Here is a 25,376-nt window from a genome sequence, read left to right as displayed (position 1 = left end):
ATTGTTGTGCCAGTGCCCAGTTTGCCTTCCCTGCAATTGCTGAAGAATTCGAGGGGTGTGTTGTGGTTAAATTTAACTTCCTTTCCTGAACAAAGCCAATCCTTTGCTTTACCCACTGGCCGACCCAAGATTATGCCATGCCCAACTACAATTAATTAAACTCCGCTGGCTGGCTGGTCAGCTTCGAGCTTCACAATGGCATCAAACACTACCCAAGACACGGTTCCAGGCACCCCTCAGGACAGCACAGATGGCGAGCCCTCGTTACTGGACCTCAGCTTCTTAACTGAGGAGGAGAGAGAGAAGATTGGAAGTGTTCTGCAAGCCGACCAAGCGCTCAGGACTAGAGATAGAATAAGGCTAGGGTGAGAGAATTGAATATGGGATTGCTTAATAGACAGCTGTAAATAATTATAAAACCCATGAATTTATATGAAACATGAATTCACTTTATAATTATATTGAGGAATAACATAGTTTGTAATACGTCTTTTTTCTCTCCTTCAGTACCTTACGTCAAACTATCCAGCAAAACCGTACCCACCAGAAAGAGGTTGCCTCGACTCCTCCTCCAAGGTGCAGCTGTTGTGAGAGGCGGTTTGGCCGCATATTCAACACCGGAGCCAACTGCCCCCAGTGCAGCTACAGAGTGTGTAAACGCTGTAGGAAAGTGCCCTATACCAGACCTCCGAGCTTCGTCTGTGACGTCTGTTCAAAGCAGAAGTAAGACTTTTATAGCCTGTGAAATTGACTGACTTTGATAGTAATAATTGTACAAGCCGTACAGTTAGACCCTCACTAATCCAAAGGTCTTGAACTGAAGACGATCATTAACCACTGGTTGGCACATGGACAGACATATAATGCTCTTGTGAATACTCTTCATCGCAATTTTGCAGCTGCAAGAGTGGTCACGGTTACAAAACAAAGGAAACTGGATTAGTGGGGGTCTACTGCACATTATCATACTGTGGTGTATGCATTAGTAGTTACAATAACGTGACCTCATGATGTCATTGTGATGTCATTGTGATGTACATAATTATACATGTCAGGTGACCTGTTTGCATACGTATCATGCATGACAAGTATTCACACGCTCTCCCATTGGGAAACACATTGTGTGTTTGTTTTTCCCAAGTTAACCACCAACTCTAATTAATTATCTAGGTTGCTGGAACTGCAATCAAAAGAGTACAATGTGCTACCCAGCTCTCAAACTGTAACCCCCCGTTCGTCGCAAAATAACTCTCCAGCTCCCGTGAGATCAGCGACCAATCAGAATGAAGGAGAAGTCCTTTCTTCACTATATGGCTCTGAGCTTGTAATAAAATCTCTGCAAGCAGGTTAGTTCAGATTGTATAAATAGTTTAAACTTATGCGTGTTTCCACTTTCCAGCTAGTCACAGATCTCGGTCGGGCTCTCCTATCCCTATTCCCGTGACGCACTCACAACCCACCATTGCAAGCCCCTCGAGCGTGACCTCGTCCATCGTGGTTCGTTACGAACGTCGTAGCAGCCCTGAGGGCTCTCCATCACCCGCCACTCCTTGTGACACCTTTAAATTGACTGAGGCACGTCGTGTCTTAGCCAACGAGCTACTGGACAGCGATGAAGATGAGGAAGAGAAACATTCTGAGCCGAAGCAGCCAGTCGTCAGTACCCCAGCAATGGACTATCTGAAACGCTCTGACAGCATGGGGAGTATTGGCAGTATGACTAGCATGTACAGTGCTGCTGGTGGCAAGGGCGACTATGATATCACTGGAGAGGTGAAGATTGCTGTGTGGTTTAAAGATGGACAGCTGTTTGTGAAGGTTGTCAAGGCGCAGGGACTGGCGGCTGCTAAGAAGGGATTGACCTCTGACCCGTACGTGAAAACATACCTACTTCCTGATAAGACTAAGCAAACTAAAAGGAAAACTGCTATTCAGAGGAAAACACTTAATCCTGTCTTTAACGAGATACTCAAGGTAAGCTAGCTACTGTACATTTAGTACTGGCTCTGTTAGTGTTAGCAGGAGTTCACTAAGTCCTTGTGTTAGGAATTGCCCGAGCAAATAATTTCTCTGCTACAACACTTTGGGAAATTTATCTCTTTGGTAGTTACATAGCTCTCAGGGAAGCGTCTATGATATCACGATTCCTACACTGTTGTTATCCAGAACAAGCTTGATCGGAGTGAGATTGGTACTCACGCTCTGTGGCTGAGTGTTTGGGACTGGGACAGGTTTGGCCATAACCAGTTTTTAGGTGAGGTTCGTCTCTCTCTCTCCACTCTTGACCTCACAGACCCAACAGAACGCTGGATCACTCTACAGGACAAAGTGAGCTAAAGCTTTGTATTAGTAAAGTGACTAGTCTATGTACAACCTACCTGTTGTCCACCTTTTGAAGAGGTGGCCTCTTTGTGTGTATAGGCAGCTATTAAGACCAAAGCCAGTACTTACGTAGTTGGTGCAGCTTCTGTATATTAGGCTTAAAGTACAAAAAACTAGTAAAGTGATATTATTATATTTATGAGATTTACATGTATACACAGTAAGAAGTATTTATTATTACGTGTCGCTGATTCCACAGGAGGATGGTGGCAGTGAGGATGATTTTTATCGAGGCAGGCTGCGACTGAGCCTCAAAGTGGAGCCCTCCATCGACCAAAAGGGTCACACAAGGAAAGGAGTGGCCAGCTTCCTCGTCAAAATCCACCAGGCACAAGAACTACCCAAAATGAATCCTCTAGGCCTCACTGATGCTACCGTAAAATGCTACTTACTCCCGAACAGAAACTCTGGGGGAAAACGAAAAACCAAAGTGGTCAAGAACAATCTCAATCCAGTCTGGGAAGAGGAGTTTAAGTACGATTTTCTGACCGTTTCTGAGCTTTCCACAGAGAGAGTACTGGAGGTAACTGTGTGGGATTTTGATCGTAGAGGAAGCAACGATTTTATCGGTGGTCTACGACTGGGCCCTGCTCCAGGCCGTGCTGCCAAGCACAAAGAATGGATGGATTCTATTGGAGAGGAGGTGACCCACTGGGACCAAGCCCTGGCACGTCCGGGAGAGTGGGTGGAGCTTTGGCACACCCTCAGGACGACAATGCACCCCATGACGAAGCGCATCTCACCGTCGGCTTTGAGGAAGACTGGACTAAGCCCTGTAAAGGAGAGCCCGACAAGAGAGTGGGAAGTGGAGCGGTCGACGACACCAGCTATGGTTGAAGGCGTTGCATTCACACCACCCATCACTCCACAGCACGGGCCGAGCATACTCTCACAGTCTCGGGATGTTACACCCACCAAGCTCGATCAGATCGTACAGGAGAACGTTACAACATCACGAAGTCCGTCACCCCCACCCCCTCAAATATTGGTATCAAAGATGGATGAATCTCTAGTCATGTCCACCCCTACTAAGAGCAACCTCAAAAGAGAGGTGAGGTTTAAATAGTACGGTTGAAGTCATATGGCCCCATTATCACTTGTGATGGGCCTAGCTTAGAGTACAGAATGTAAGCTTCCTTGTACGATTGTTGTCACAACTTGTATGTAACTATTTCTCCCAACTGTACACACAGGACTACCACAGTAGCCAGACCAGTCTCTACAGTGCCGCTGGTGTCAAGGGAGACTATGACATCACTGGAGAGGTGCTGTTTGGAGTCCAGTACAAAGCTGGTCAGTTGTTGATCCATGTGAACAAGGCCAGAGGACTGGCGGCTGCAGACGCCAATGGACTCTCTGACCCCTATATCAAGACGTACCTCCTCCCAGACAAGAGCAAGACCTCAAAGAAGAAGACAGCCATTAAGAAGAAGACTCTCAACCCAGTCTACAATGAGACACTCAAGGTATGCATTTCAGTATACACATTATTAATTTTACTATGCATGGAAAGAATGCTCCATACCCAATGGACCATGATTGTGTATCTTGGCTGAATAGTTTCCTAGTATAGACATTACCCAGTAATTTAGTGTTTAGCCGGAACACAGATGTTGAGAAATTAGGATCACATAATTATGCTGTGGCTGTATTCAATACATTCTGTGTTTTTCCTATTCATGTATCAATTTGCAGTACAAACTGGATAGTTCTGAGATTGAGAAACACACACTGTGGATGAGTGTTTGGGACTTTGATAGGTTTGGCCATAACCAGTTTCTGGGTGAGATTCGTCTCTCTCTCTCCACTCTCAACCTCACAGACCCAACAGAACACTGGTACACTCTACTGGACAAGGTAGGATTACATCATTTCACGAATTTAGACAGCCGTGACTTGTTCCTTTACATGTAATAGCTGAGGCCCCTAACTTGAGTTTTGACACATTATTCTGAAAACCCTGCATACAATTTTGTTTTCTTCCACTTTTAGAGTGATTCACCTATCAAACTCCATCTCCCTGTCGAATCATCCACAGAACAAGAGTCCCCCCAGACTGAGCTCCTTCACAGCGAACCTGAACAGCCCCCCCAGACTGATCTCCTTCACAGTGAACCTGAACAGTCCCCCCAGGCTGAGCTCCTCCACAGTGAACCTGAACAGTCCCCACAGACTGATCTTCTCCACATTGAACCAGAACAGTCCCCACAGACTGATCTCCTCCACAGTGAACCAGAACAGCCCCTCCAGTCTGATGACCCTGTGCTCGACATCCCTGCTGCTGTCAAAGATGTCTCCCCTCCTCTTGTATCGTCAACATCACTTGTCCCCGAGATGAGCCAACCTCAGAGTGACCCACCAGGCCCCCCTCTTGTACCAGTCACACCATTCATCAGTATAGGGGAAGCAGGTGCCCTGGAGGACAAGGAAGAGGATCATACACACCAACAGGTTAACACAACATTTTTAGAAATGTTAATCCATTAATTATGTGTGTACAATCTTTATAGCTTGTTACCTTTACATGACTGACTGTGCATGTGCTGATATGAAATGCCATATTATGTTGGTTTTATAAACCTCACAGAGAGGTGGTCTGAAGAGTGCTGGCAGTGTGGCCAGCTTTGGTAGCCAGACCAGTCTCTACAGTGCAGCTGGTGTCAAGGGAGACTATGACATCACTGGAGAGGTGCTGTTTGGAGTCCAGTACAAAGCTGGTCAGTTGTTGATCCATGTGAACAAGGCCAGAGGACTGGCGGCTGCAGACGCCAATGGACTCTCTGACCCCTATATCAAGACGTACCTCCTCCCAGACAAGAGCAAGACTTCAAAGAAGAAGACGGCCATTAAGAAGAAGACTCTCAACCCAGTCTACAACGAGACACTCAAGGTAATGGTTTACATACCATAATTATGTGGGTGTTCCATCCTACATTTAACATAATTATGTCTTATATGTAGACAGACATTCAGCCTATGTAGATCACATAATTACTTAAAGTTCTGGGAAATGTTTTGGTGCAAATTGATGCAAATTGTCATATTACTCCCATGCATGTACATGTAATGTATCTGGAGTATTATGTAATGTATCTGCAGTACAAACTGGATAGTTCTGAGATTAAGAAACGCACACTATGGATGAGTGTTTGGGACTTTGATAGGTTTGGCCGTAACCAGTTTCTGGGTGAGATTCGTCTCTCTCTCTCCACTCTCAACCTCACTGACCCTGCGGAGCACTGGTACACTCTACTGGACAAGGTGAGCACGCATCGCATGTATACTGTTGCCACTGAATGCACATACCATCGCAGTAAATCATGTGATGTCTTTTGTACACAGGACGAGTCACATTCTGTGGACCTCACTCTCCACGAAAAGCCTTCTAGTCCGTCCCCACCCCCTGGACGTGAATTCCAGAGTACAGTTGAAGCCCCCCAGAAGGAGGTCCGCCATGATGAACCACCCACCCCTCCCACCTCAGATACTCTCCCACTGACGTCTCTTGAGTCTGTCACCCAATCCGAGGAGCTACACAGTGACCCACCAGGCCACCCTCCTGTACCCTCGGAGCAACACAATGACCCAGTAGCTACACCATTCATCAATATAGGGGACTTGGAGACAGCTGAACTGGAGGAACATGAAGTTCATCTAAAACCAAAGGCAGGTTTTTGGTTGAATGTATACACACAGTTAACACGTACAGTGCAGTCCTCCAGCAAATACAATTTTGGTGTTACATGTATAAACATAGCACTTGATGTTGACCTATTTACCTTTTTCACTGTTACAGCCAAAGGGGTCCCTTCATAGAGGTGGACTGCTTGGTCTGAAGCAATCCGACAGTATGGCCAGCTTTGGCAGCATGGCAAGTGTGTACAGTGCAGCTGGTGGCAAGGGAGACTATGACATCACTGGAGAGGTGCTGTTTGGAGTCCAGTACAAAGCTGGTCAGTTGTTGATCCATGTGAACAAGGCCAGAGGACTGGCGGCTGCAGATGACAATGGACTCTCTGACCCCTATATCAAGACGTACCTCCTCCCAGACAAGAGCAAGACCTCAAAGAAGAAGACGGCCATTAAGAAGAAGACTCTCAACCCAGTCTACAATGAGACACTCAAGGTAGGCAGGCAATGTTATGAGTCCATCAGTGAGTGAATTGTTTAAAAATGTGACAGCTGTTACACGAAGCCATTTATTGCTATGACCACTAATGCACTGTATTTTACACTGGTCACAGATAATTAAGTTATGTACATTCTGAGAATGTTTTGCAACGCATGCACATCTGTTTGACCACAGTACAAACTGGATAGTTCTGAGATAGAGAAACACACACTGTGGATGAGTGTTTGGGACTTTGATAGGTTTGGCCGTAACCAGTTTCTGGGTGAGGTTCGGCTCTCTCTCTCCACTCTCAACCTCACAGACCCAACAGAGCACTGGTACACTCTACTGGACAAGGTGAGAGCACAGATGTTATTTACTATAATATCCTATGCTAATTTAAAACATGTATGTGTACATTTCCTGGAGGTTCAGGATACCTGATGTTACAATAACATGCAGTTCCCTTCATTGTTCGCTACAGAGCATACCTTAACTGCTCAAGTGTCAATATATTGGTTCATATCAATCCTTCCCGAACTTTTATTTTCCAATGCATTCAGCACTTCAACCCCCCCCCCTCACACACACACACATACACACACACACAGGATGAAGGTGGAGAAGGTGCCTCCTACCACGGCCAGTTGCAGCTATCTCTCATGTTCTCACCGTCAGAGAAGCAGAGCAAATCAAAGAAGACCAAAGGAACGCTAAACATTGCTGTGAGACAAGCCAAAGATCTTCCTCAGATGAATTCCTCAGGCACAACTGATGCGTTTCTCAAATTCTATCTTTTGCCCGACAAGAGCAACAGTGGGAAGAGAAAGACGGGTGTGGTCAAGAACAATCTCAGTCCTGTGTGGGGTACAACGTTTGCTTATGAGAAGGTGTCCTTGGAAGAACTCTCCTCAGAGAGAGTACTCGAAGTCGGTGTGTGGGATTTCAACAAAGGAGCAAGTAGTGACTTTATCGGTGGTCTACGACTGGGCCCTGCCCCAGGCCGTGCTGCCAAGCATCATCAGTGGATGGATTCTATTGGAGAGGAGGTGACCCACTGGGAAGCAGTTCTGGCACGTCCCGGAGAGTGGGTGGAGCTTTGGCACACCCTCAGAACTAGTATGGACTATAGGAGTGTGTCATTGACTTAGTGTGCTCTTTTTTTCATTTATAATATGAGTATTAGGATGTTAAGTTTTATTAATTAGTGTGTTAATTGTACAATTTTGATCCAAAAAATTATTGCAATAACTTCAGTATTGTGATGAAAATGAAATATACGAACATAAGTAATATTGTGATTGCGTGAGAGCGTGACAACATTTATAGCTAATTAGTCAACATGTCTACTTTATAGAGCTTCAAAGTCCTCCACATTAACAATGGGAATAGCGGGCATGTCCTGAGGTGCTGTATCTGGGACATCTTCTTGCTCCAGTGATGAAGGCTTGGGTGTCGGAACATCTTCTTGTTCCTGTGATGAGGGCTTGGGTGTACTGCTGTCTAATGGCCGCTCTCCTTCTCCTTCTCTATGGTCTGCAGGGTCCTGCTGTTGCTGATTCTCTCCTTCCACTGCATTGAGAGCACTACTGTCGAGGGAGGGAATCCCGGTAGGGTTATGGGTGGGGGTACGGCCAAATGGGGTCGCCATTACGACCATTCCAGTCTCAGCAAAGTCGTGGAGCTCATACCACCTTTCGCTTGAGTGACGTAGATCGCCATTCAGTGATATGCATGTCTCTCCCATGAAATGACTGCCTCCAAGAGAGCCATGGTCCCACACAGTCACCCAGAGAGTCCTCAAGTGAATTTTATCCTTGTCCACTTTGTACTGTAAACAAAATTAGTAATTAAATGTGTGTGGGGGTGGGTGGTTGAATATGCACATAGGCTTAACCCTAATTAAGTAATGCATATAATTATAAGGGTAATTAGTTTACAGAAACAGCTAGTGCATGTCGCACACATTTCACCTTGAACACTTCCTTGTAAACTGGATCGAGGGTCTTTTTCTTTATATCCGTCTTCTTCTTGGATTCCTTACTGCGATCTGGAAGGAGGTACATCTTTACGTAAGGATTAGAAACTCCATTTCTGTGCACAGCAGTGAGACCAGCGGCTTTGATGATCTTCAGGTAGAGGGACTCATCTTTGTACTTGATGCCAATGAGAATCTCTCCACTGATTTGGTAGTGGCCTTTCTTAGAGCGACTGATGTTCACTTCCAAACTCTACAGACAACACACACACATCAATGGTATTGTGTAAACAGGTAGACTAGATGATAATACGACCATACATGTAGCTAGTCACACACACACACACACACAACACACACACATCAATGGTATTGTATAAACAGGTAGATAATTACGATAATATGACCATACATGCAGTCACACACACACACACATCAATGTTATTGTAAAAAGTGTAAACAGTAGATAATTACGATAATTAATACCATATTAAAGAACCATACCATAGACTTGTTTACCTTATCGCCTTCAGGCACAGGTGATGAGATGATAGGAGACTCTTGGCCGCTAAGCAATGGGGTCTCATATGGGAGGGACCCTGATGAAATACTCCCTTCACGAATCTTGCGGTTTGATTGCAGCTTGTGCATAGACTCCATACTGGGCCTCAGTGTGTGCCATGCTTCTACCCACTCCCCTGGCTGATCCAGCATGTCTTCCCAGTGATTTGACTCACTTTCAGTGGAATCCATCCAGTCGTGCGAATGGATCACATCGAACGGATTTGGACCAATCCTCACACCTCCAATAAACTGGTTTGTGCCTCGTCTATCGTAATCCCACAGCGTGACTTCTAGTACTCTATTACACTGCAGCTCCTCAAGAGAAAGGTAAGTGTAGGCCAGCTCCTCATCCCAGACTGGGTTGAGCGAATTATCAACGATTTTGGTCTTCTTTTTTCCTCCAAGCTGAAGGTTAGGGAATAGAAAGCATCGAGCAAAACTGTCCGTGCGATCGTTGACGTCCATGGCAGGTAGATTCTCAGCTTTCTTGATCCTAATGTGCAAACAGCCAATTATGCCTTCCTTCTCACTTCTAAGATGAGCTCGTTCTTCTTCACTGTACGACTTGAACATGATCGCCACCAGTAGTCTAGGCTTCACTGGTTGCTCAGGAGAATCCACTTCCTCTATTCCAAGACTTGGCTTGGCCTGTACAATTCGAGTATAATTATGATAATTACTGGAATTGCATATAACAAGGAAATACCTTGTTAGCAGTTCACAGGAAGAAACACTCTAACTGCCATGCAAAATACATTAACTCCCTTTCTATGTTTACACACACAGACTATAAACTACCTCTGAGTCCTGTAGCTTGAACCATTCGTCCCTGGAGTTGGTGAGATCCCGACCTGTTAGGGGGATTCGAACCTCACCCAGAAACTGCTGTCGACCGTATTTGTTCCAATCCCACACACTGACCCACAAAGTTCGACTACACACCTCCTCTTGTGTAAGATCAGCATACTAGAATAGAATATAGGAGAAAAGAATTGTTTTAGCTAACCGTTAATTAACTAATTATTTTGTGCATGCAGGCGATAATTGTTCAATATCGCAGGTTGTACCTTCAGGATTTCATTCCACACAGGTTTGGTGGTATCGTACTGAAGGCCTGTCTTTCTTTTGTTGCTTTTGTAGACGCCTGGCAGCAGGTAGGTCTTGACGTATGGATCCAGTGCACCATCAGCTGCCTCTGGGAGATTCTCAGCTTTGATAATCCGAACATACAACCTCTTTTCATTAGCTTTATACCAGATGCCTAGAAGAATGCGACCACTGATCTCCACTCCAAAGTAGCACTGCTCACTGTAAACACTGCACAGGTCAATGAGGCTCTCATCACTTGCTTTTGACATTAATTGAAACCCGCAATCAGCATCATTGATGTTTGGAATGGAAAGAGTTTCATTTTTTGGCAGAGTGGCAGACTTGGATCGGTTTTCTGGAGACATCGAATGTGCCTGCGAATCTGTTTCGAGTGAAGCAGATTTGCCAATGCTCTTTAGTTGCCCTCTGTTTACACCTAGGCTTGAAGCTCTGTTTCTTGGAAGAGTTACACCTAGGCTTTGAATGTCTCGCTTCATATCTCCAGAGAACTCGACCGACTTCCGAGGCTCTAGAGAATGTATGCATTGGATTTTAGTTAGCTCACATACCACAATAGCAATTATGCCGCTTTACAAACATAATGATACTATCCACAGAATTAAGGTAAATCATATAGCTCTTACTTGATAGGTTGACTGCTGCTTGCAGTGATTTCTTAACCAGCTCAGACTCTGCAACTGTGGGAACATAATCCTCTTCTCTGTCACCTCCGACACCATAGTGGAGAATAGACTCATAGTCTAGGGTCTGTAATCTGAGAATTCTGGTGCGTGCACAGAGTAATTAAGTTTCTACACTTCAGTGATTAGCAATTTAATAAGGCAAAAAACTAATGATGCAAATGGCTTTGAAGTCATATCATATTACCATGCAACATACCTTCTATTCTTGCACACTGAGCAAAGGACAGACAGACCGTGCGTTGGCTTTCCTATGCAATCTTTGCATAGCATTCGTTTACAGTCTGAACATTTTCCAGATAACAATCGAGTGCATATCAAGTTGATCTCCTTTCCACAATTGGTGCATGGCATCGGGCCTGACTTTTTTTCCTCGATGGTTTCTTTTGGTTCAGACTGCGAAGTTTTGTCAATGCTGTTCTTCAACGACCTGCAAGCAGTGAATTCAGAAACATAGATCAACTGAAAATAAACATGATGTCTTGACCTACCCTAGAATGTGTCTCCTCAGCTTGAGATCAGCTTGAATGACTTTCTGAATGGCAATTCTCTCATAATCCTCTAGAAATGTCAAATTTATTAACTCTCCAGCTTCAATCTGCTTAGCCTGGGTAGATTTTACTCTGTCTGCCAACAGACCTGGCACTGCTGCCACTTTGCCTAACACTCTTACAGCATCGGCACGATCTGTTTCACTGTGAGAGTCATCGCTCCCAGCATCAATTGGCTTGCTCGTTTTGCTAAACAGTTGCACAGCAGAGAAGAGAGAGCCCCTCCCTTTATTTTCTTTGCTTGGTGAGTTGTTGCCAGATGGATTAGATTCTTGCTTTTGCATGACTGAATCATCACTTAGCTTAGCAGGCAAGGTGGCCACCTTTCTCTGTGTATCCATAAGTTCTTGAAGCTCTGAGATGACTAATGTTGAAGCACTAGCCATTTGATGCTAGCTTAGTTAAGTCTTTAAACTAGCTAACAATGCTCTGAGAACTTACTGAACTTCTTGGCTATTTAGGTAGCTAAGTCTTCCTGTAATGACAGTCTTCTGGTAACCTGATAAAAGGAATTATCTAATGTATTCCAGAATTTAGGAAGTGATGAAAAATTCAAAGGAACTAGATCATCTTGTGGATTAATTCCAAGTATTAATGCAGTGGTGGGAAGTCAAAGGAATGTGGATGTAATTTGATATGTATCTTGATCTATAGACCAGTTGTGTTGTATGATGTAGTGGGGAGTTGTACAGAACCGTGCCTGGAATAGATGTAAGTGTCAGACGCGCATGCGCCATGAACTTTGACCTTTGATAAGTTAGTTTGAAACAGAGCATGTAATATTAGTACAGTAGTCAAGTCGAGATTTAGCTCTAACTAGCATTATAGAACTACAGTGTGAAAGATGTTTTGTAAGAAGAGATCGGTAAATAAACTCATTGGTCGGCTACCTCTCCGAGATGTGGATTTTAATGAAACTTCACATGAACCTGACGTCAAGCCAACACCTAATGAATCCTCAGATCAGAAGAAATCATCACAAGTCCTATATGCAGTCAGAAGTAAGACGGAACGTAACAGCAGTACAATCAGAATAGACCTCCCTGCACGGAAGAACAGAGACCAGACACCCAAGCCCCTCCCTACTCCAAACACCTCTACACGTGAACCCCTTCACGACCAGACGTCCAAGCCCCTCCCTACTACCACCTCCAACTCCACACGTACACGTGAACTCCTTCACGACCAGATGCCCAAACCCCTCCCTACTCCAACCACCTCTAGCTCTACACGTGAGCCCCTTCACAGTGTGGCAAACACTACACCAAGTTGTGTGTTCCCCAGTCTACACGATCGTGGAACAATGAAAGCAGAGCAGAGCAAACAAGACATTAGGACCACCCCTTCCTCCACTTTCCCTGTATCAAACCCCCTGAGCTGTGGACGCACACACAACAATCTTCATGTGCACAGCTCCAAACCCCCAACACCTGTCCAGGGCACAATTAAACCAGAACCTCAATCCACCTCTATCCACCGTAACGTATCTGTACCTCAACACCTGAGCTCGACGGCCACCCAGGAGGAATGCCGTCATGTGACCCCAGCTACTGGTAGACCCCCCATGAAGCCCCCCATATTGTCTGAGAGGAAGACCAGTACTACTGGGAGCCTTGACTCTGGAGTATTTGTCATGTGTGGACGCACCTTCACAAAGGTGTGCGTTCTGGGAACAGGTGGATCCAGTAAGGTGAGCTAGCCTTATGGCTTCTGGTGGACTGGCATGTAACTGTGCACTAGAAAAGAGGAAAAAACGATGTGTGTATGTGTGTATGTATGTATGTATGTATGGTGTATGGTGTATGGTGTATGGTGTATGGTGAATGAGAGTATGATTTCCCTATAAAGTATACATGTATGTTCTCATTCTAATACGTAGGTTTTTAAGGTGATTGGTGAGGATTTTCAAATGTACGCCCTCAAGGAGGTCTATATCAAGCACGTTGATCCGGTGATCAAGGAAGTATTCATCAATGAGATCAAGCTGCTCAAACGACTCAGCATTAGACCAGAGATCATCACCCTACACAACTAGTGAGTCACCTTGTTGGACCATCACACTCCTTATAGGCCTACACTTGTACATTCTAGTGATACCACATACCCTCTGGCCCCCCATGCCTATATACAAATATAGATCTACTCTAATTATACCTTTAACATTGGGAGCTCATATTAACCATCCCTTTCACAAATGTTACTTTTCTCTGACATTTTTGATATTTAATTTGTGGCTAACTTGATTCACATGTCATTGTGGATAGATGCTTTGCATTGGCGGCATGTACTCAAGGTGCCTACGTTATCCTCCTCCCAGTGATTACAACAAGCAAGAAGGTGTCCTGTATCTGTTACTGGAATACGCTGAGATGGACCTGAATGCAGTTATCAAGAAATGGAACCGAAGCAACCACATGATCAACGTGCTCTACTTCTGGAGCCAAATGCTTTTAGCAGTAAAGGTACGCAGGTTTTCAATAATTATGCCATGAGAATGTTTGCTAAAGTGAGCTTATTGGATTACCTATAATACCTTTGACTTGTACTGTATAGTGATATCATGTGACACTCAGGTGATCCACGAGGAGGGGGTGGTGCACAACGATCTCAAACCTGCTAACTTTGTCCTGATTGGTGCTGAGCTGAGACTGATTGACTTTGGGATATCTAAACGAATAGAGACAGAACAGACGAGCTTTGAGAGAGACATGCGATGTGGTACCAGCAACTACATGTCTCCTGAGACCATTCAAATAAACGAGGGAAAAGACTGCTACAAGGTGTAGTCTCAGTACATGCCCTATTTTGTCTTTTTGTGTGAGACAAGTACAATAGGATTTTTGACTAATCTACACTTAAAATTATTTGTACTCCGTACATGTGTAGATACTTGTATGGATGGTTGCGGTATGTATCTCTCTATGCTGTATCATTATTGACCTATATGTAACAGTACACTGATTGCAGGTTGGTAGGGCGAGTGATGTGTGGTCGCTAGGGTGCATCCTTTATCTCATGATCTACGGGAGGACGCCATTTGAACACATCAAAGGACAACTCAACAAATGGAATGCCATAGTCTCACCGAATGAGGCCGTCTATTTCCCACACATTGAGAACAAGGCAGCCATCGATATCATGAAGGCATGGGAAATAGAAATTAGGGTTTTATTTGTGCCTTTAATTATTATGGTGTCCCTAGTGTGGAGTGTATCTCCTCTGGTGATGCAGTGAAATGTATATACTATAATAATTATTATGTCTATAATTAATACATGTATGTAGTTTTAGAATGTCTGTTGTCATGAGATTGATGCACGAAATTCATCACAATTTATAAACTGCTTCTTTTATTGTTGCTACAGAAATGTCTCCGTAGACACCCGAAGGAGAGGCCCACTGTTAACGAACTCATTGCACACCCATTCTCACAGAACACTCCGTTGCCATAGCAAAAACTATTTTCATTTCATTGTACTTTTTGTATGCTCAATATGCTCATATCAACAAAAAAGTGTAATAATGACATTGATAACGTGACGTGTGATATTCTGATATACATGTTTAAACGGTTAATCAAGAGGGTATCTGTCTTTGAGCCACGGTCTTGGGATGTGTTTCCCGTTTTTAAATCCTTCAAAGAAGTTGTCCACTTCAGGAGCAGAGATCTGTAGGTTGGTACCTGCAGCTGCCTCCAGGTCCTCGGTCGGAATGTAATGATAGGGGGTGCCAGAGGCATCATAGTTGGAATCAGCCAGGATATGGTAGTGGGGGGTGGTTATCAAATGCTGCATGGAGGGATGGGCAAGGTAAATTGTCTGTATGAGGGGGCGGTAAATGAAAAAGTAACATGCAATGGAATAGCCCGTGGTCCAAGGTCCAAAAATTTTAATTATACACGTAGCCCCAAAGAAATTGTATTTAAACACATAATTTGAAAGATATATTTCTAAGCTTACAGAAAATCGGGGGAAGAAATTGATATGTTACTAAAGTTACAAGCTGTTGAACAGTGGTTCTGGGACTCTTTCAGCTGTCACAACTTGAATTCCGTGTGTTCAATTTCAACGATTTTATGATTTTATGAAAGCTTAGAAAGATACCTTTCAAACGGTGTCATCAAAGTTCATATTTGAGAGATAAAATGTTTTGGCAAACCATGGTCCGAGGCCGAAAAATGACAAATTATGGCTCAAACAAAATTGTGGATTTAAACACATCACTTAAAAGGTATCTTTCTAGCTTTCAGAAAAACTATATATAACATTTTTGAAATTGAATCAATTGTACTGAAGTTACGGCTGTTGAAAGATTTCAACCGTGGCCCATATGTAATTATATAGCTGAGCTAATTTTTTGTATGGAGCATAATCTAGCAATGAAATATAAGAAGGTATATACCTCTATTCTGTCTTTGGCGTAGAATCTCTCAATCCACCAATCAGGAGCCTGTAAAGGTATCATGTGATTAGTCACACATACCACACAATACACACACACACACACACCTTTGCCACAGGGTCCCACCCAATGATGACACCATGGTAGCCATCCATCTTGTGCTTGACAACTTGCCCGACAACAAAGTGGACGTTAGAAGGACGTTTGGTTCGTGGCTCTTTCGACTGTGCAAAGTAGACCTCTCTCATCATGTACTCCTCAACCTCTTTGGCTTTAGAAGTAGGTGCTTCTTTTGGTTCTTTCTTTTTTAAAGTATTGGACTTGGTATTACTTTGTGACGAGGTACTTGGCTTTGTTTTAGTAGCTGACTGTTTGTTGGATGTCACAATTTTAATCTTCTTATTGCCGCTCTCTGACTTGAATGTACTGATGTGGATAGCTTCAGTTTTCTTTGCTTTCTTCCTCCGGGGAATGACAAACAGTTCTCTGAGGTTCTTCCAAGAGGAGTAGTGTCTGATAGTGGCTCCAAACTGATGCTTGAGACTCACCACTGATGAACCAAGCCTGAAAGAGGGGTGAAGGTATTTGTGCATAATTGTTATTCTAGATGAGTAATGTCATAGCTGTAGCCGGGCCCCTTGGCACATACAGAGCAGCCCCTCCCCCTGTACCTTGTACCCGATAGTGAGGGGGCGTGACATACAGTATATAATCAGTTTGTTGTGTCAATCAAATTTTAGTTAGCTTCGCTTCCATAAAATGTATTATAGTATACTTTCACTCACCTCTGTAAGGCATTGAGCCTAGCTCCATCGAGGCCATCATGGTCGCCCTCCACTGAGCCTGCGGAGTAGCCCTGCTCAAGGTAGTGGTTGAAAAACAGTTGGAGGGGAACCGCAAGCAGGAGCAACACTAGCACAATTGTCGGGTTCATGCCTGCATTAAATTAATGAAAATAAGGTATAATTATTATTAAATAACAACATTTTCCAAATTGTTTTTACACTACATGTATAGATTTTAATTATAAACAAGACTAGAAATCACTATTAAATTTTATAGTCTCACCAATTTTCAATTAATGCAACCTGCTTTTACTATATTATAATTATGAAGCAGTCAGGCATCACTTCAGCAAGGGATCTGTCTCTCTAGCTCTAGTGGCAGAAATCCTTAGCCAGCTAGCTGACGTGGAGCATTCTGGTGAGACAACAGACAGTACACAATAGATTTGTGCTGATTCAGCAAGCTAATTTGTGCTGATTGAGCAAGTTGTGTTGTCACATGGCATACAGAGGAATCTTGGAAACAGAGGATTCTTGGAATCGAAAAGGTATACTACTAAAAAGCCATGGGTGGCAAGGGCAAGAAGAGAGCAAATAAAGCAGGCCTGGGTAAGCCAAAACAGAGTGGGCAGCACAGGAAAGGGAACAAGGGCCAGGCTGAGCCAGAGTTCAGTGAGACAGTTGTGCTGAAGGGACGATCTGGGAAGAGCCTCCCTGTACCCGTAAGCAAAATATAAACCGTGTCTACTATAATTGTGACATATCCATCTGTACAGGGCTTATCGAATCTGGGCAACACTTGTTTCTTCAACTCAGTGATGCAGGTACGTAGCTATGCCTACAGTGACTGCATACAGGTCATGGTTACCTATACCTCCACTCTGTTCACAGAACCTTGGACAGTCTCATTACTTTCGTGCTGAGCTGGGTAGCCTGTTAGCCAAACCAACATACACAATGGAGATCAAGTTAACTGGAATGGGAGTAAGTTTCAAAGATCTGTATACTGATCAATTTCATCTTTGCTTCTATAATAATTATACATTCTGTGAAGTTTGTCATTTATACCAATATTTTTCACTTTGCCTATACTAGGAGCCATGTTCACGCCAGCTGACTGTGGAGGGTGGTTTGGGGCAGCTGACAGGGAAGCTCTCCTCCTTCCTCTCTCAGATGCAGACTGGAGGGAGAGTGCTCAACCCACAGCCAGTCTTCAGTGAGATTAGCAAAAAGTCAGTATAATTACTGTATATGCATTGGCACACTCTCCATAGTGTTGGAATTGTGGCTAGCATTTGTATTTCTGTGCTCAGAGCTCCAAGATTCTCTGGCTATCACCAACAGGACAGCCAGGAACTGCTCAGGTGCCTCTTGGATGCTCTGCGTTCTGAGGAAATTACGGTAAGAAAGTTGGAGATGGTGATGATTATTTTAACACATATTCACACACAGAGGATCAAGAGGGCCATACTAACTTCGTATAACGTTGCGGGTACCAAGAACAAGAAAGAGCATCTCACTGATTCTGACCGGGCAGATATTAGAGGTACGCTCTTCACTGGGGATTAAATATCATCTCCTGTTTAATCAACGGTTCGGACACTCTTTCAGCTGCCATAACTTGAATTCTGTGTTATCAATTTCAATGATTTTCTGATTTTCTGAAACCTTAGAAAGAGACCTTTCAAATGGTATCATCAATGTTCATATTTGAGAGATGAAAGAATTTGCCAATTTTGGCCCAAACACCATGGATTATTATAGCCCATGGTCCAAGGCAAAAAATGACAAATTATGGCCTCAGCCAAATTTTTGTTTTAAACACATCATTTGAAAGGTCTCTTTCTAAGCTTTCAGAAAATCAAAAAATCGTTGAAATTGGATCCTTTTAATTTAAGTTATAGCAGCTAAAAGGGTTTCCGACCCATTGATTAAACGGGGGATGGGGACATGGTGGGAGGTAGCAGTGTAGTTATTATATATTAAGCCACATGGTAAGCTATAATTATCTGTCTTAATTTCAATTGTTGTCACAGCATACGGTCTTCAGGCTCATCTTCAGACCACCTTTGTGGACAGTGCTTTTGGGGGTGTTCTGACAAGCACAGTAGTTTGCAATGAATGCGAAAATGTGAGTACTGGAAAACTGTACTGATTGGTACCGTTAATGTATATGCCTTTTCAGAAGTCAACGATGCATGAAACCTTCCTTGACCTATCCCTGCCTATTACCAACGACAAGGTCAGCACTCGTAGTTAAGACATTTCGTGGATAATATCTTCGTGGTTGCAGTTTGATGAAATCACAACACAAAAACACTGATTTTACTGTGTAAAATTTATATTATAATCATTATCTCCACAGAGCATGTCTAATGATTTCTCTCCGGTGGGTTACCAGACTAGGAGCAAGTCCAAGAAGAAGGCAGACCCCAACCCCGGGAAGGTTTCAGCACCAAAACCTCGTCCTGAGCTCTCAAAGCACCAGCTCAAAAAAATGGCAAGAATTCTTATATTATATGTGAACACATACGTACGTCATAATTATTCACACGGTAAATTATTTATGCAGGAGAAGCAAGCTAGGAAAGCTACAAGAACGGCTAGCAAAAAAAGCCTCAACAAGTTTTTGAGTGAGAATCGTCCCTCATCGCCTACTGAGCACAGCCTGAGTGTGGAGAACCTCCCGACGGTCGATGCACAAGAGAGCTCTGTTAATCAAGAACAAACGAATGTGAAGGAGCTAGAAGATGCTGCTCCAAAAGAAAGTGAAGGCCTAGATAAAGATTCAGAAACAACCGATATTAAACAAGACGGCGTATCAGTCGACAGTACGTTGAACACAGAAATCCCTACAACTGTTTCCATCGACCAACCAGTGGCAGAAACAGACAGCTCAAACATGAACATGACACGTCATGATGTGGACGGCTATGCAGCTGATGGTCCAGTGCTGGATACCAACTCTATGAGTGAACCACGGGAGGGAGGAAATGACCTCGGACTTATTACCACCGCAGATAGTGAATGTACTAGCAACTTAGAGGAAACAATGGAACAACAAGAAACTGCCAATATCGAAACAGCTCAGGCAATCGAAGAAAGTGAACCAGTACAAGCAGTTTCGTCCCCTAACGTTGAGTCTAATACAACCTCTCTCGCTGCAGGCCCAGAGCCTGAGTCGCTTGTACGACGTTTTAAATCTCTCAATGTCGACCCGGACTCACTAGAGGCCTCTCTAAAGAAGTTTTCCACTCCAGAGCAATTGACGGGAGCCAACAAGTTTGCGTGTGTCGTGTGCACAAAGCTGAAGTACGAAGGTCAATCCGAGATTACTGATTCCAACAGCCCACCTAAAGAAGAGGAAGCTACCAAAAATGAAGCTATGGATGACAAAGCTATTGAAGAGGATGTCCCTTCTGATTCCAATTCTCGAGATACATGTGAAGTCAAAGTGGACACTGAAGAGAAAACTCAGGAAGATGTCACTATCACTAACAAGTTGTCTAATCAACAATCCTCAGTTTCTGAAGGTAACGATGTTGTTGCAGACTTTGCTGATGACTTGTTCCCAGCTGAAGATGATAGTACAGCTGTGACCGACATTGTGGTTGATGATGAATGTCAAGAGGATACTGACTCTCGAGGCAAGGAGGACAACAATGGCCGAGCAGACTCTTCCCATTCAGTTGACGATGTCAGTGCTCACGGGAATGAAGACAGCTTTGAACAAAGTGCAGGTAATGGATCTTAAGCCATTATTATATCATTTAACCTCCTTCCATAGATGCTGACAACGAGGAGAGCAGTGAAGATGAGCTGCCCAAACCCAAGCCAACGCCGATGTCTAGTATTGCATTTTGTGAGGCCACCAAACAGATGCTGGTAGAGAAGGTCCCTCCCATTCTCACCCTCCACTTGAAGAGGTTCATACAACATGGCCGCCGTCTGCAGAAGAACAACAAGTACGTCTCCTTCCCAGCTCTGCTCGATATGAGTCCATTCTGTGTGGGTACTGGTCAGGTGAGGGTACATGCTTTGTTATTGATTTATGTTGAGTGATAGTGGGCGTACAGTCGTGTATATTACATGTATAATTCCCCTGGGCATGCATGTACTTGTAATGTAGAGCTAAAGTTAGAACCTTAGGCTATGGATATAATAGTGTTAGGTACACATACAATCTAGCTGATACAGTACGTTCTTCTCCATCAACACGCACACGCACACACACACACACACACACACACACACACACACAGGTTGATACAGACGGGGCTCCCTCCAGTGAACTCCTCTACTCTCTGTATGGCATTGTGGAACACAGTGGAAGCATGCAAGGTGGACACTACGTCGCCTACGTCAAGCTACGCACACCTCCAAAGATCACCAACCCAAGCAGTGCCAAGGACCTTCCTATTAAAGAAAACTCACCCGTCAACCCAACTACTACTGAAGACTGCAATGCAGCAAGTGCATCAAGCCCCCTTACTGAATCTGATGATGATGCTGTACACAGCAGTGGAGCGTGTATAGCTGACCCCAAATGTACTCTGAACTTTGATCTTTCATCCACCAAAGGACAGTGGTATTACATTAGTGACAGTCATGTGAGAACAGCCTCCGAGAGTGAGGTCATGAAGAGTCAGGCTTATTTATTGTTTTATGAGAAACTTCCTCGAATTTAATTTGAATATAATAATAAATGTATTTCTGATATAATCATTTTTATCGATAAACAGTTTCAAATAATTATGGTATAATTATAACAACCTATCAACATGTGGAAATGATAATAATGAATATTTAATTCTCTTTCTTCTCTTTCTTGGTAGTGGTCTGCTCTGGGTTCTCACAGAACGCTTGAGAGAAGTATTCTTTCTTAGCCACAGGGTCAGGTTTTATCTGTAGGAGGATGAGGGTTGAACATTTCTTAAGCCTGCTATTAAAACAGTAGTTTCGTATACTTACCGTCTTCTCACCAGGTTTCCAGCCAGCTGGGCATACTGCATGTGTGTGTGTGTGTGTGTGTGTGTGTGTGTGTGTGTGTGTGTGTGTGTGTGTGTGTGTGTGTGTGTGTGTGTGGGGGGGGGGGGTCAATAGGCCTTTCGTAAAACTGTTACATAATGCTCAGCTTGTTAACGTGAGATTGCGTTGTTACTAAGTATTCATTTTGTAAGAGACAATGGCTTCCAAGTATTAGATTATATCTACATGTACGTGTGTTAGGCTGGTAAGGACTATTCAGTTAGTTACACATATTTAGACCTTCTCCTCTCTGATCAGTGTATTGAAATGCTTGCACCAGACGAAGCGTTTCATCTACTGACCGACCGACCTGCACGGGTAAACACAGTCAATCAACCAAAAGCTCACTATGGTGACAACCAACTTACTGGGAGGTCATTCATTGTGATCTGCCTCAGAATTCCTTTAGCGTCAATGATAAACAAACCTCTGTATAGACAAAAGCATAAAGTACTGTACCATACGAGACAGTGTTGTGACACTTCCCTCACTAAACACAAGTGATGTATATTCACAACCACAAAAGTGTTACCATAGTCTAAACATTTCAGTACCGTTACAATGGTCACAGAGGTATCACTGAAAGCAGCATACAGACAGACAACCCTACCTGAGTGCGTGGCCAACATCGTCTAGCAGCACTCCGTAGTCACGGGAGATCTGTTTCGTGAGATCGGAGAGCAGCGGGATCTTGAGGTCAGACAATCCCCCTTCATTTCGAGGGGTAGCTATCCACGCAAAATGAGTGTACTTGGAGTCCACAGAGCAGCCCACAACTTCAGTGTTCAGGGCTTTAAATTCATCAATACGATCACTGAAAGCCAGGATCTCAGTGGGGCACACGAAGGTGCTGGGTGGAGGGGGAGCAATAAGCTGAATGACAGGGACATTGATACTGTATACACTTACAAGTCGAGAGGGTAAAAGAAGAACACCAAGTACTTTCCTGTAGTGTGACAAAGAAAGAGGTATCGATATACACTACCGGAGGTAGTAGTTGCACACACCTTTGAAATCTGATAACTTCATCTCAATGAATTCTCCATTCAGTACAGCAGTTCCATTCCAGTCAGGGGCTGGCTTAGTTACTAATGTAATGAAGACAAAATATTCATTATCTCACTGCAGAATATGCATGTACTTACTCTGAGTCTTGCTCAAGTGAATGCCATGCTCCATGGATCTCCTTCCATCAGGAAACACCATCCCTCCATAGTAGACCTGACATTGGTCCAACTGAGATGCTGTTCCTTTGAGCAGACACACCACACTCAAGAAGAATAGTTCAAACTTCATTTTGTGATCACTCAACCGTATCTACACCTGCTCAAACAATATAATAATTGGTAATGCGCGATACATTAGCATGTGAATAATGGATAGGACTAACTCTCACTGGTAAAGGGTCAATATTTTTAAGTGTGACAAAAACACAGTTGATCAAGAAAGAAGAGAATGGCTTTTGTTAGGAGCTGCAGAAGGCTTGTGTGGCTCACTAAAAAGGATAACACATTTTCTTTCTTGATAAAGGTGAGTGAGAGGTGAGTGAGGTCTATTTATCAATCATTTTATATTAACCTGACACTCCACTCACGCTCACAGCAGTCTGTGCGATATTCCTCCAATGTCTACCTTGAGGGACCATTCTTCACTAGACTCTCCTCCCAGCTCTCCCACACTGCTAAGATAAGAGATGGTCTGGGATTGGGTCCTGACTCCCTGTCAGCTCTGAACGCAGCTCGCAATGATCTTGTCCATTGGATGGGTCTTAATAACGAGGAAGGTGTGGCTCCTGAGGTAATTTCGTTTGTATAAAAACCACAAGTAATATTCATTTTGTATAGACTATCGCCAATAATATGATTGACTACTACCATTGCCTGGGCAACATGGAGAGCAAGAAGCTGTTCCTATCAGTTATAGCTGGTGACCTGGGAGTTGACCATGAGAGAATCACTACGAAAGCTCAAAAGTTTGTGGATCTGCATGCTAATGTAAGGTCTTGGTACTTTTCTGACTACTGATAGTTATGTTACATGCTTATAGCAAAGAAGTGACAGCACTCTCTTAATGTCTGGGTCTAGTCTGAGACAAACCCTCACTCCGTTCTACGGTGAGCTCTTCTCTCACATTGCCAGAGTGGAAGGTGGAATCAAGTTCCTAGTGGACCTCAGAGGAGACCTGCTTGTGAGTTAGAAGTGGGCCTATTTTGATGGCTAACTATGAGTGCTCGTAACTTTTAGTTAGAATTGTGCATTTTCACAATTTCAAGATGTCTTTTAAATAACTGTGCGATTGATACCTTGTTGCGGGCTTGTGAGATTTCTTGTAGCTGTTTCTATTATGTGTTTGACCACCACAGTTGCTTGCAGATAGCCCCTTGTGTAGCTACATTTACATGTTAGGTGTGGCTCCCCTTTTTAGTGAAGGGATTGTATTCTTGATACAGGAGATCCTGAAGAGTAAACAGAGTGCAGCTCCTGGCAGCTCAACGTTCCTCCTTTCAGAGCTAGACACACGATTGAGGGAGACCCTGAGCGAGTGGTTCACTCCTCAGCTAATGGAGCTCCAACACATCACCTGGGAATCTCCCTGTGACATTCTGGAGAAGATCAGTGACTACGAGGCTGTGCACAGACTGAGGCATTGGAAGGACCTCAAGCACAGGGTCGGCTCTAACAGACGTTGCTTCATCTTCACACACAAGGCTATCCCTCGAGAGCCCATCGTTGTGCTGCACGTTGCTCTCACCTCAGAACCATCCAGCAGTATTCAGGTACTAGGTAAACGTATTGTGGGAAATGTTTCACATCCTCTTATGGATTATAGGAACTTTTGGACAGGACATCGCAGAAAGACACGGATATTAGTAATGCCATTTTCTATTCAATATCAGCTACTCAGAAAGGTACATTTGAATTTGTAATGTATAGCAATTTATACACCAAGCTTAGGTTTGTCTGGAGTGGAGCTGGGCAACTTCCTTATAAGGAGAGCAGTGGACCACCTCCAGAGAGAGTTCCCCCATCAGCTCACAAACTTTGTCACCCTCTCACCCATCCCTGGATTCAGAAAGTGGGTGGAGTCTCACCTCAGGGATAATGGTAAGCCAGGTAGTGCTCTATAGCGGTAAAGGGTTTCTCACACACTACAGTTGCTTAAGATATTCGAAGGGTTTTTATTATAACTATATGTGGATATTTTTACGTGTCTTTGTGTATTCAGGAGTGGGAGAGGAGGTGAGAGGTGGGGACAGCATTCTCCCCGAGGTTGCTAGCCCTACTGAGGCACTGAGGATAGCCATGGCCACCACTGGATGGGCCTCACAGGGCAACGGACCAGTTGCCCAGGCTATCAAGCAACCTCTTCTCTCGTTGTGTTCAAGGTATTCACTAACTCATTGTGTGGTTTAATACTATTAAATTGTGTGTGTGTGTGTGTGTGTGTGTGTGTATTTGGACCTACTTACTATATATATACCACCCTTTAATATTGTGTTTCATCCATTGTGTTCAGGTATCTTGCTCTCGAGAAGCGTAGAGGAAATGCATTGGACCCTGTGGCTCACTTTCACTTACAAAATGGAGCGTCTATCTGGAGGATAAACTGGTTGGGGGACACTAGCCTCAGGGGACTGGAGAGATCACTCGGACTAATGGTGAACTATCGCTACCACTTGCCCGACATCAACAGCAACAGTGACTCTTATAGAATACATGGTAGAGTGAATAGCTCAGAACTAGTGGATGAGCATTTGTAGGCTTCTTAAATGTGTGTCTACCGATT

The 25,376-nt window shown here is 43.8% G+C and overlaps 7 protein-coding genes across 11 annotated transcripts; 4 read left to right on the top strand and 3 right to left on the bottom strand.

Moving 5' to 3' along the window:
* The first annotated feature begins 99 nt into the window (after nt 1-99).
* LOC135350110 (uncharacterized) lies at nt 100-7,749 on the top strand. Of its 2 annotated transcripts, XM_064548823.1 has the most exons (15): nt 101-365; nt 508-723; nt 1,171-1,346; nt 1,400-1,974; nt 2,167-2,328; nt 2,582-3,433; nt 3,576-3,848; nt 4,078-4,239; nt 4,375-4,833; nt 4,970-5,272; nt 5,482-5,643; nt 5,725-6,048; nt 6,179-6,508; nt 6,689-6,850; nt 7,105-7,749. In XM_064548823.1, the coding sequence occupies exons 1-15, from the start codon at nt 196-198 to the stop codon at nt 7,642-7,644; spliced, it is 4,866 nt and encodes a 1,621-aa protein (XP_064404893.1). In that variant the 5' UTR covers nt 101-195; the 3' UTR covers nt 7,645-7,749. The 2 variants fall into 2 exon arrangements, with proteins under 2 accessions (XP_064404894.1, XP_064404893.1); XM_064548824.1 differs by lacking the exons at nt 4,375-4,833; nt 4,970-5,272; nt 5,482-5,643 and having other exon boundaries at nt 100-365.
* On the bottom strand, nt 7,710-11,959 carry LOC135350113 (uncharacterized). Its single transcript, XM_064548830.1, has 8 exons — nt 11,317-11,959; nt 11,025-11,255; nt 10,769-10,908; nt 10,103-10,653; nt 9,834-10,001; nt 8,991-9,683; nt 8,467-8,724; nt 7,710-8,324 (listed from the first exon to the last, which is right to left on the bottom strand). The coding sequence occupies exons 1-8, from the start codon at nt 11,760-11,762 to the stop codon at nt 7,845-7,847; spliced, it is 2,967 nt and encodes a 988-aa protein (XP_064404900.1). The 5' UTR covers nt 11,763-11,959; the 3' UTR covers nt 7,710-7,844.
* Nucleotides 11,960-12,104: 145 nt separating this feature from the next.
* On the top strand, nt 12,105-14,952 carry LOC135350134 (uncharacterized). Its single transcript, XM_064548854.1, has 6 exons — nt 12,105-13,066; nt 13,256-13,410; nt 13,694-13,838; nt 13,950-14,156; nt 14,344-14,520; nt 14,742-14,952. Exons 1-6 carry the CDS (start codon nt 12,221-12,223, stop codon nt 14,826-14,828), a joined length of 1,617 nt encoding a protein of 538 aa, XP_064404924.1. The 5' UTR covers nt 12,105-12,220; the 3' UTR covers nt 14,829-14,952.
* LOC135350164 (uncharacterized) lies at nt 14,820-17,021 on the bottom strand. The gene is made up of 5 exons (XM_064548895.1): nt 16,846-17,021; nt 16,563-16,713; nt 15,885-16,341; nt 15,778-15,825; nt 14,820-15,164 (listed from the first exon to the last, which is right to left on the bottom strand). Exons 2-5 carry the CDS (start codon nt 16,709-16,711, stop codon nt 14,949-14,951), a joined length of 870 nt encoding a protein of 289 aa, XP_064404965.1. The 5' UTR covers nt 16,712-16,713; nt 16,846-17,021; the 3' UTR covers nt 14,820-14,948.
* A 9-nt stretch (nt 17,022-17,030) lies between these two features.
* Nucleotides 17,031-21,250, top strand: LOC135350115 (ubiquitin carboxyl-terminal hydrolase 16-like). Its single transcript, XM_064548832.1, has 12 exons — nt 17,031-17,284; nt 17,339-17,386; nt 17,454-17,546; nt 17,658-17,794; nt 17,876-17,963; nt 18,015-18,108; nt 18,599-18,693; nt 18,748-18,804; nt 18,928-19,062; nt 19,135-20,302; nt 20,350-20,585; nt 20,825-21,250. The coding sequence occupies exons 1-12, from the start codon at nt 17,129-17,131 to the stop codon at nt 21,248-21,250; spliced, it is 2,733 nt and encodes a 910-aa protein (XP_064404902.1). The 5' UTR covers nt 17,031-17,128.
* Nucleotides 21,251-21,256: 6 nt separating this feature from the next.
* Nucleotides 21,257-22,947, bottom strand: LOC135350170 (peroxiredoxin-2-like). The gene is made up of 8 exons (XM_064548902.1): nt 22,736-22,947; nt 22,598-22,678; nt 22,500-22,536; nt 22,201-22,440; nt 21,959-22,019; nt 21,831-21,900; nt 21,534-21,568; nt 21,257-21,467 (listed from the first exon to the last, which is right to left on the bottom strand). Exons 1-8 carry the CDS (start codon nt 22,884-22,886, stop codon nt 21,369-21,371), a joined length of 774 nt encoding a protein of 257 aa, XP_064404972.1. The 5' UTR covers nt 22,887-22,947; the 3' UTR covers nt 21,257-21,368.
* A 27-nt stretch (nt 22,948-22,974) lies between these two features.
* LOC135350137 (malonyl-CoA decarboxylase, mitochondrial-like) lies at nt 22,975-25,350 on the top strand. Of its 4 annotated transcripts, none has more exons than XM_064548860.1 (9): nt 22,975-23,120; nt 23,193-23,387; nt 23,435-23,584; nt 23,637-23,777; nt 24,040-24,366; nt 24,420-24,498; nt 24,545-24,694; nt 24,816-24,975; nt 25,107-25,350. In XM_064548860.1, exons 1-9 carry the CDS (start codon nt 23,046-23,048, stop codon nt 25,348-25,350), a joined length of 1,521 nt encoding a protein of 506 aa, XP_064404930.1. In that variant the 5' UTR covers nt 22,975-23,045. The 4 variants fall into 4 exon arrangements, with proteins under 4 accessions (XP_064404930.1, XP_064404931.1, XP_064404932.1 ...); XM_064548861.1 differs by having other exon boundaries at nt 22,980-23,120; nt 23,196-23,387; XM_064548862.1 differs by having other exon boundaries at nt 22,988-23,131.
* Nucleotides 25,351-25,376: the final 26 nt, after the last annotated feature.

The sequence above is a fragment of the Halichondria panicea genome, chromosome 16 (assembly GCF_963675165.1).
Source record: "Halichondria panicea chromosome 16, odHalPani1.1, whole genome shotgun sequence".
In the NCBI taxonomy this organism is placed as follows: Eukaryota; Metazoa; Porifera; class Demospongiae; order Suberitida; family Halichondriidae; genus Halichondria; species Halichondria panicea.
This window is presented reverse-complemented; position numbering and strand designations above follow the sequence as displayed.

Bases quoted from the DNA above. Each gene is read 5' to 3' on its own strand.
- LOC135350110 (XM_064548823.1), top strand. From the start codon at position 196: ATGGCATCAAACACTACCCAAGACACGGTTCCAGGCACCCCTCAGGAC. The intron at 366-507 runs GTGAGAGAATTG...TCTCTCCTTCAG, and splicing joins AGAGATAGAATAAGGCTAGG to TACCTTACGTCAAACTATCC. The intron at 724-1,170 runs GTAAGACTTTTA...TTAATTATCTAG, and splicing joins GACGTCTGTTCAAAGCAGAA to GTTGCTGGAACTGCAATCAA.
- LOC135350113 (XM_064548830.1), bottom strand. From the start codon at position 11,762: ATGGCTAGTGCTTCAACATTAGTCATCTCAGAGCTTCAAGAACTTATG. The intron at 11,256-11,316 runs GTAGGTCAAGAC...CACTGCTTGCAG, and splicing joins CTGAGGAGACACATTCTAGG to GTCGTTGAAGAACAGCATTG. The intron at 10,909-11,024 runs GTATGTTGCATG...TGCACGCACCAG, and splicing joins TCAGTGTGCAAGAATAGAAG to AATTCTCAGATTACAGACCC.
- LOC135350134 (XM_064548854.1), top strand. From the start codon at position 12,221: ATGTTTTGTAAGAAGAGATCGGTAAATAAACTCATTGGTCGGCTACCT. The intron at 13,411-13,693 runs GTGAGTCACCTT...TCCTCCTCCCAG, and splicing joins ATCATCACCCTACACAACTA to TGATTACAACAAGCAAGAAG. The intron at 14,521-14,741 runs GCATGGGAAATA...TTGTTGCTACAG, and splicing joins CAGCCATCGATATCATGAAG to AAATGTCTCCGTAGACACCC.
- LOC135350164 (XM_064548895.1), bottom strand. From the start codon at position 16,711: ATGAACCCGACAATTGTGCTAGTGTTGCTCCTGCTTGCGGTTCCCCTC. The intron at 16,342-16,562 runs GTGAGTGAAAGT...CCCCTCTTTCAG, and splicing joins AGGCTCAATGCCTTACAGAG to GCTTGGTTCATCAGTGGTGA. The intron at 15,826-15,884 runs GTGTGTGTGTGT...ATACCTTTACAG, and splicing joins GGTGGGACCCTGTGGCAAAG to GCTCCTGATTGGTGGATTGA.
- LOC135350115 (XM_064548832.1), top strand. From the start codon at position 17,129: ATGGGTGGCAAGGGCAAGAAGAGAGCAAATAAAGCAGGCCTGGGTAAG. The intron at 17,795-17,875 runs GTCAGTATAATT...TTCTGTGCTCAG, and splicing joins TTCAGTGAGATTAGCAAAAA to AGCTCCAAGATTCTCTGGCT. The intron at 20,303-20,349 runs GTAATGGATCTT...CTCCTTCCATAG, and splicing joins CAGCTTTGAACAAAGTGCAG to ATGCTGACAACGAGGAGAGC.
- LOC135350170 (XM_064548902.1), bottom strand. From the start codon at position 22,886: ATGAAGTTTGAACTATTCTTCTTGAGTGTGGTGTGTCTGCTCAAAGGA. The intron at 22,020-22,200 runs GTAGGGTTGTCT...TTGTCTATACAG, and splicing joins GATGTTGGCCACGCACTCAG to AGGTTTGTTTATCATTGACG. The intron at 21,901-21,958 runs GTAAGTTGGTTG...TTACCCGTGCAG, and splicing joins TCACAATGAATGACCTCCCA to GTCGGTCGGTCAGTAGATGA.
- LOC135350137 (XM_064548860.1), top strand. From the start codon at position 23,046: ATGGCTTTTGTTAGGAGCTGCAGAAGGCTTGTGTGGCTCACTAAAAAG. The intron at 23,388-23,434 runs GTAATTTCGTTT...CATTTTGTATAG, and splicing joins AGGAAGGTGTGGCTCCTGAG to ACTATCGCCAATAATATGAT. The intron at 24,695-24,815 runs GTAAGCCAGGTA...TTGTGTATTCAG, and splicing joins GTCTCACCTCAGGGATAATG to GAGTGGGAGAGGAGGTGAGA.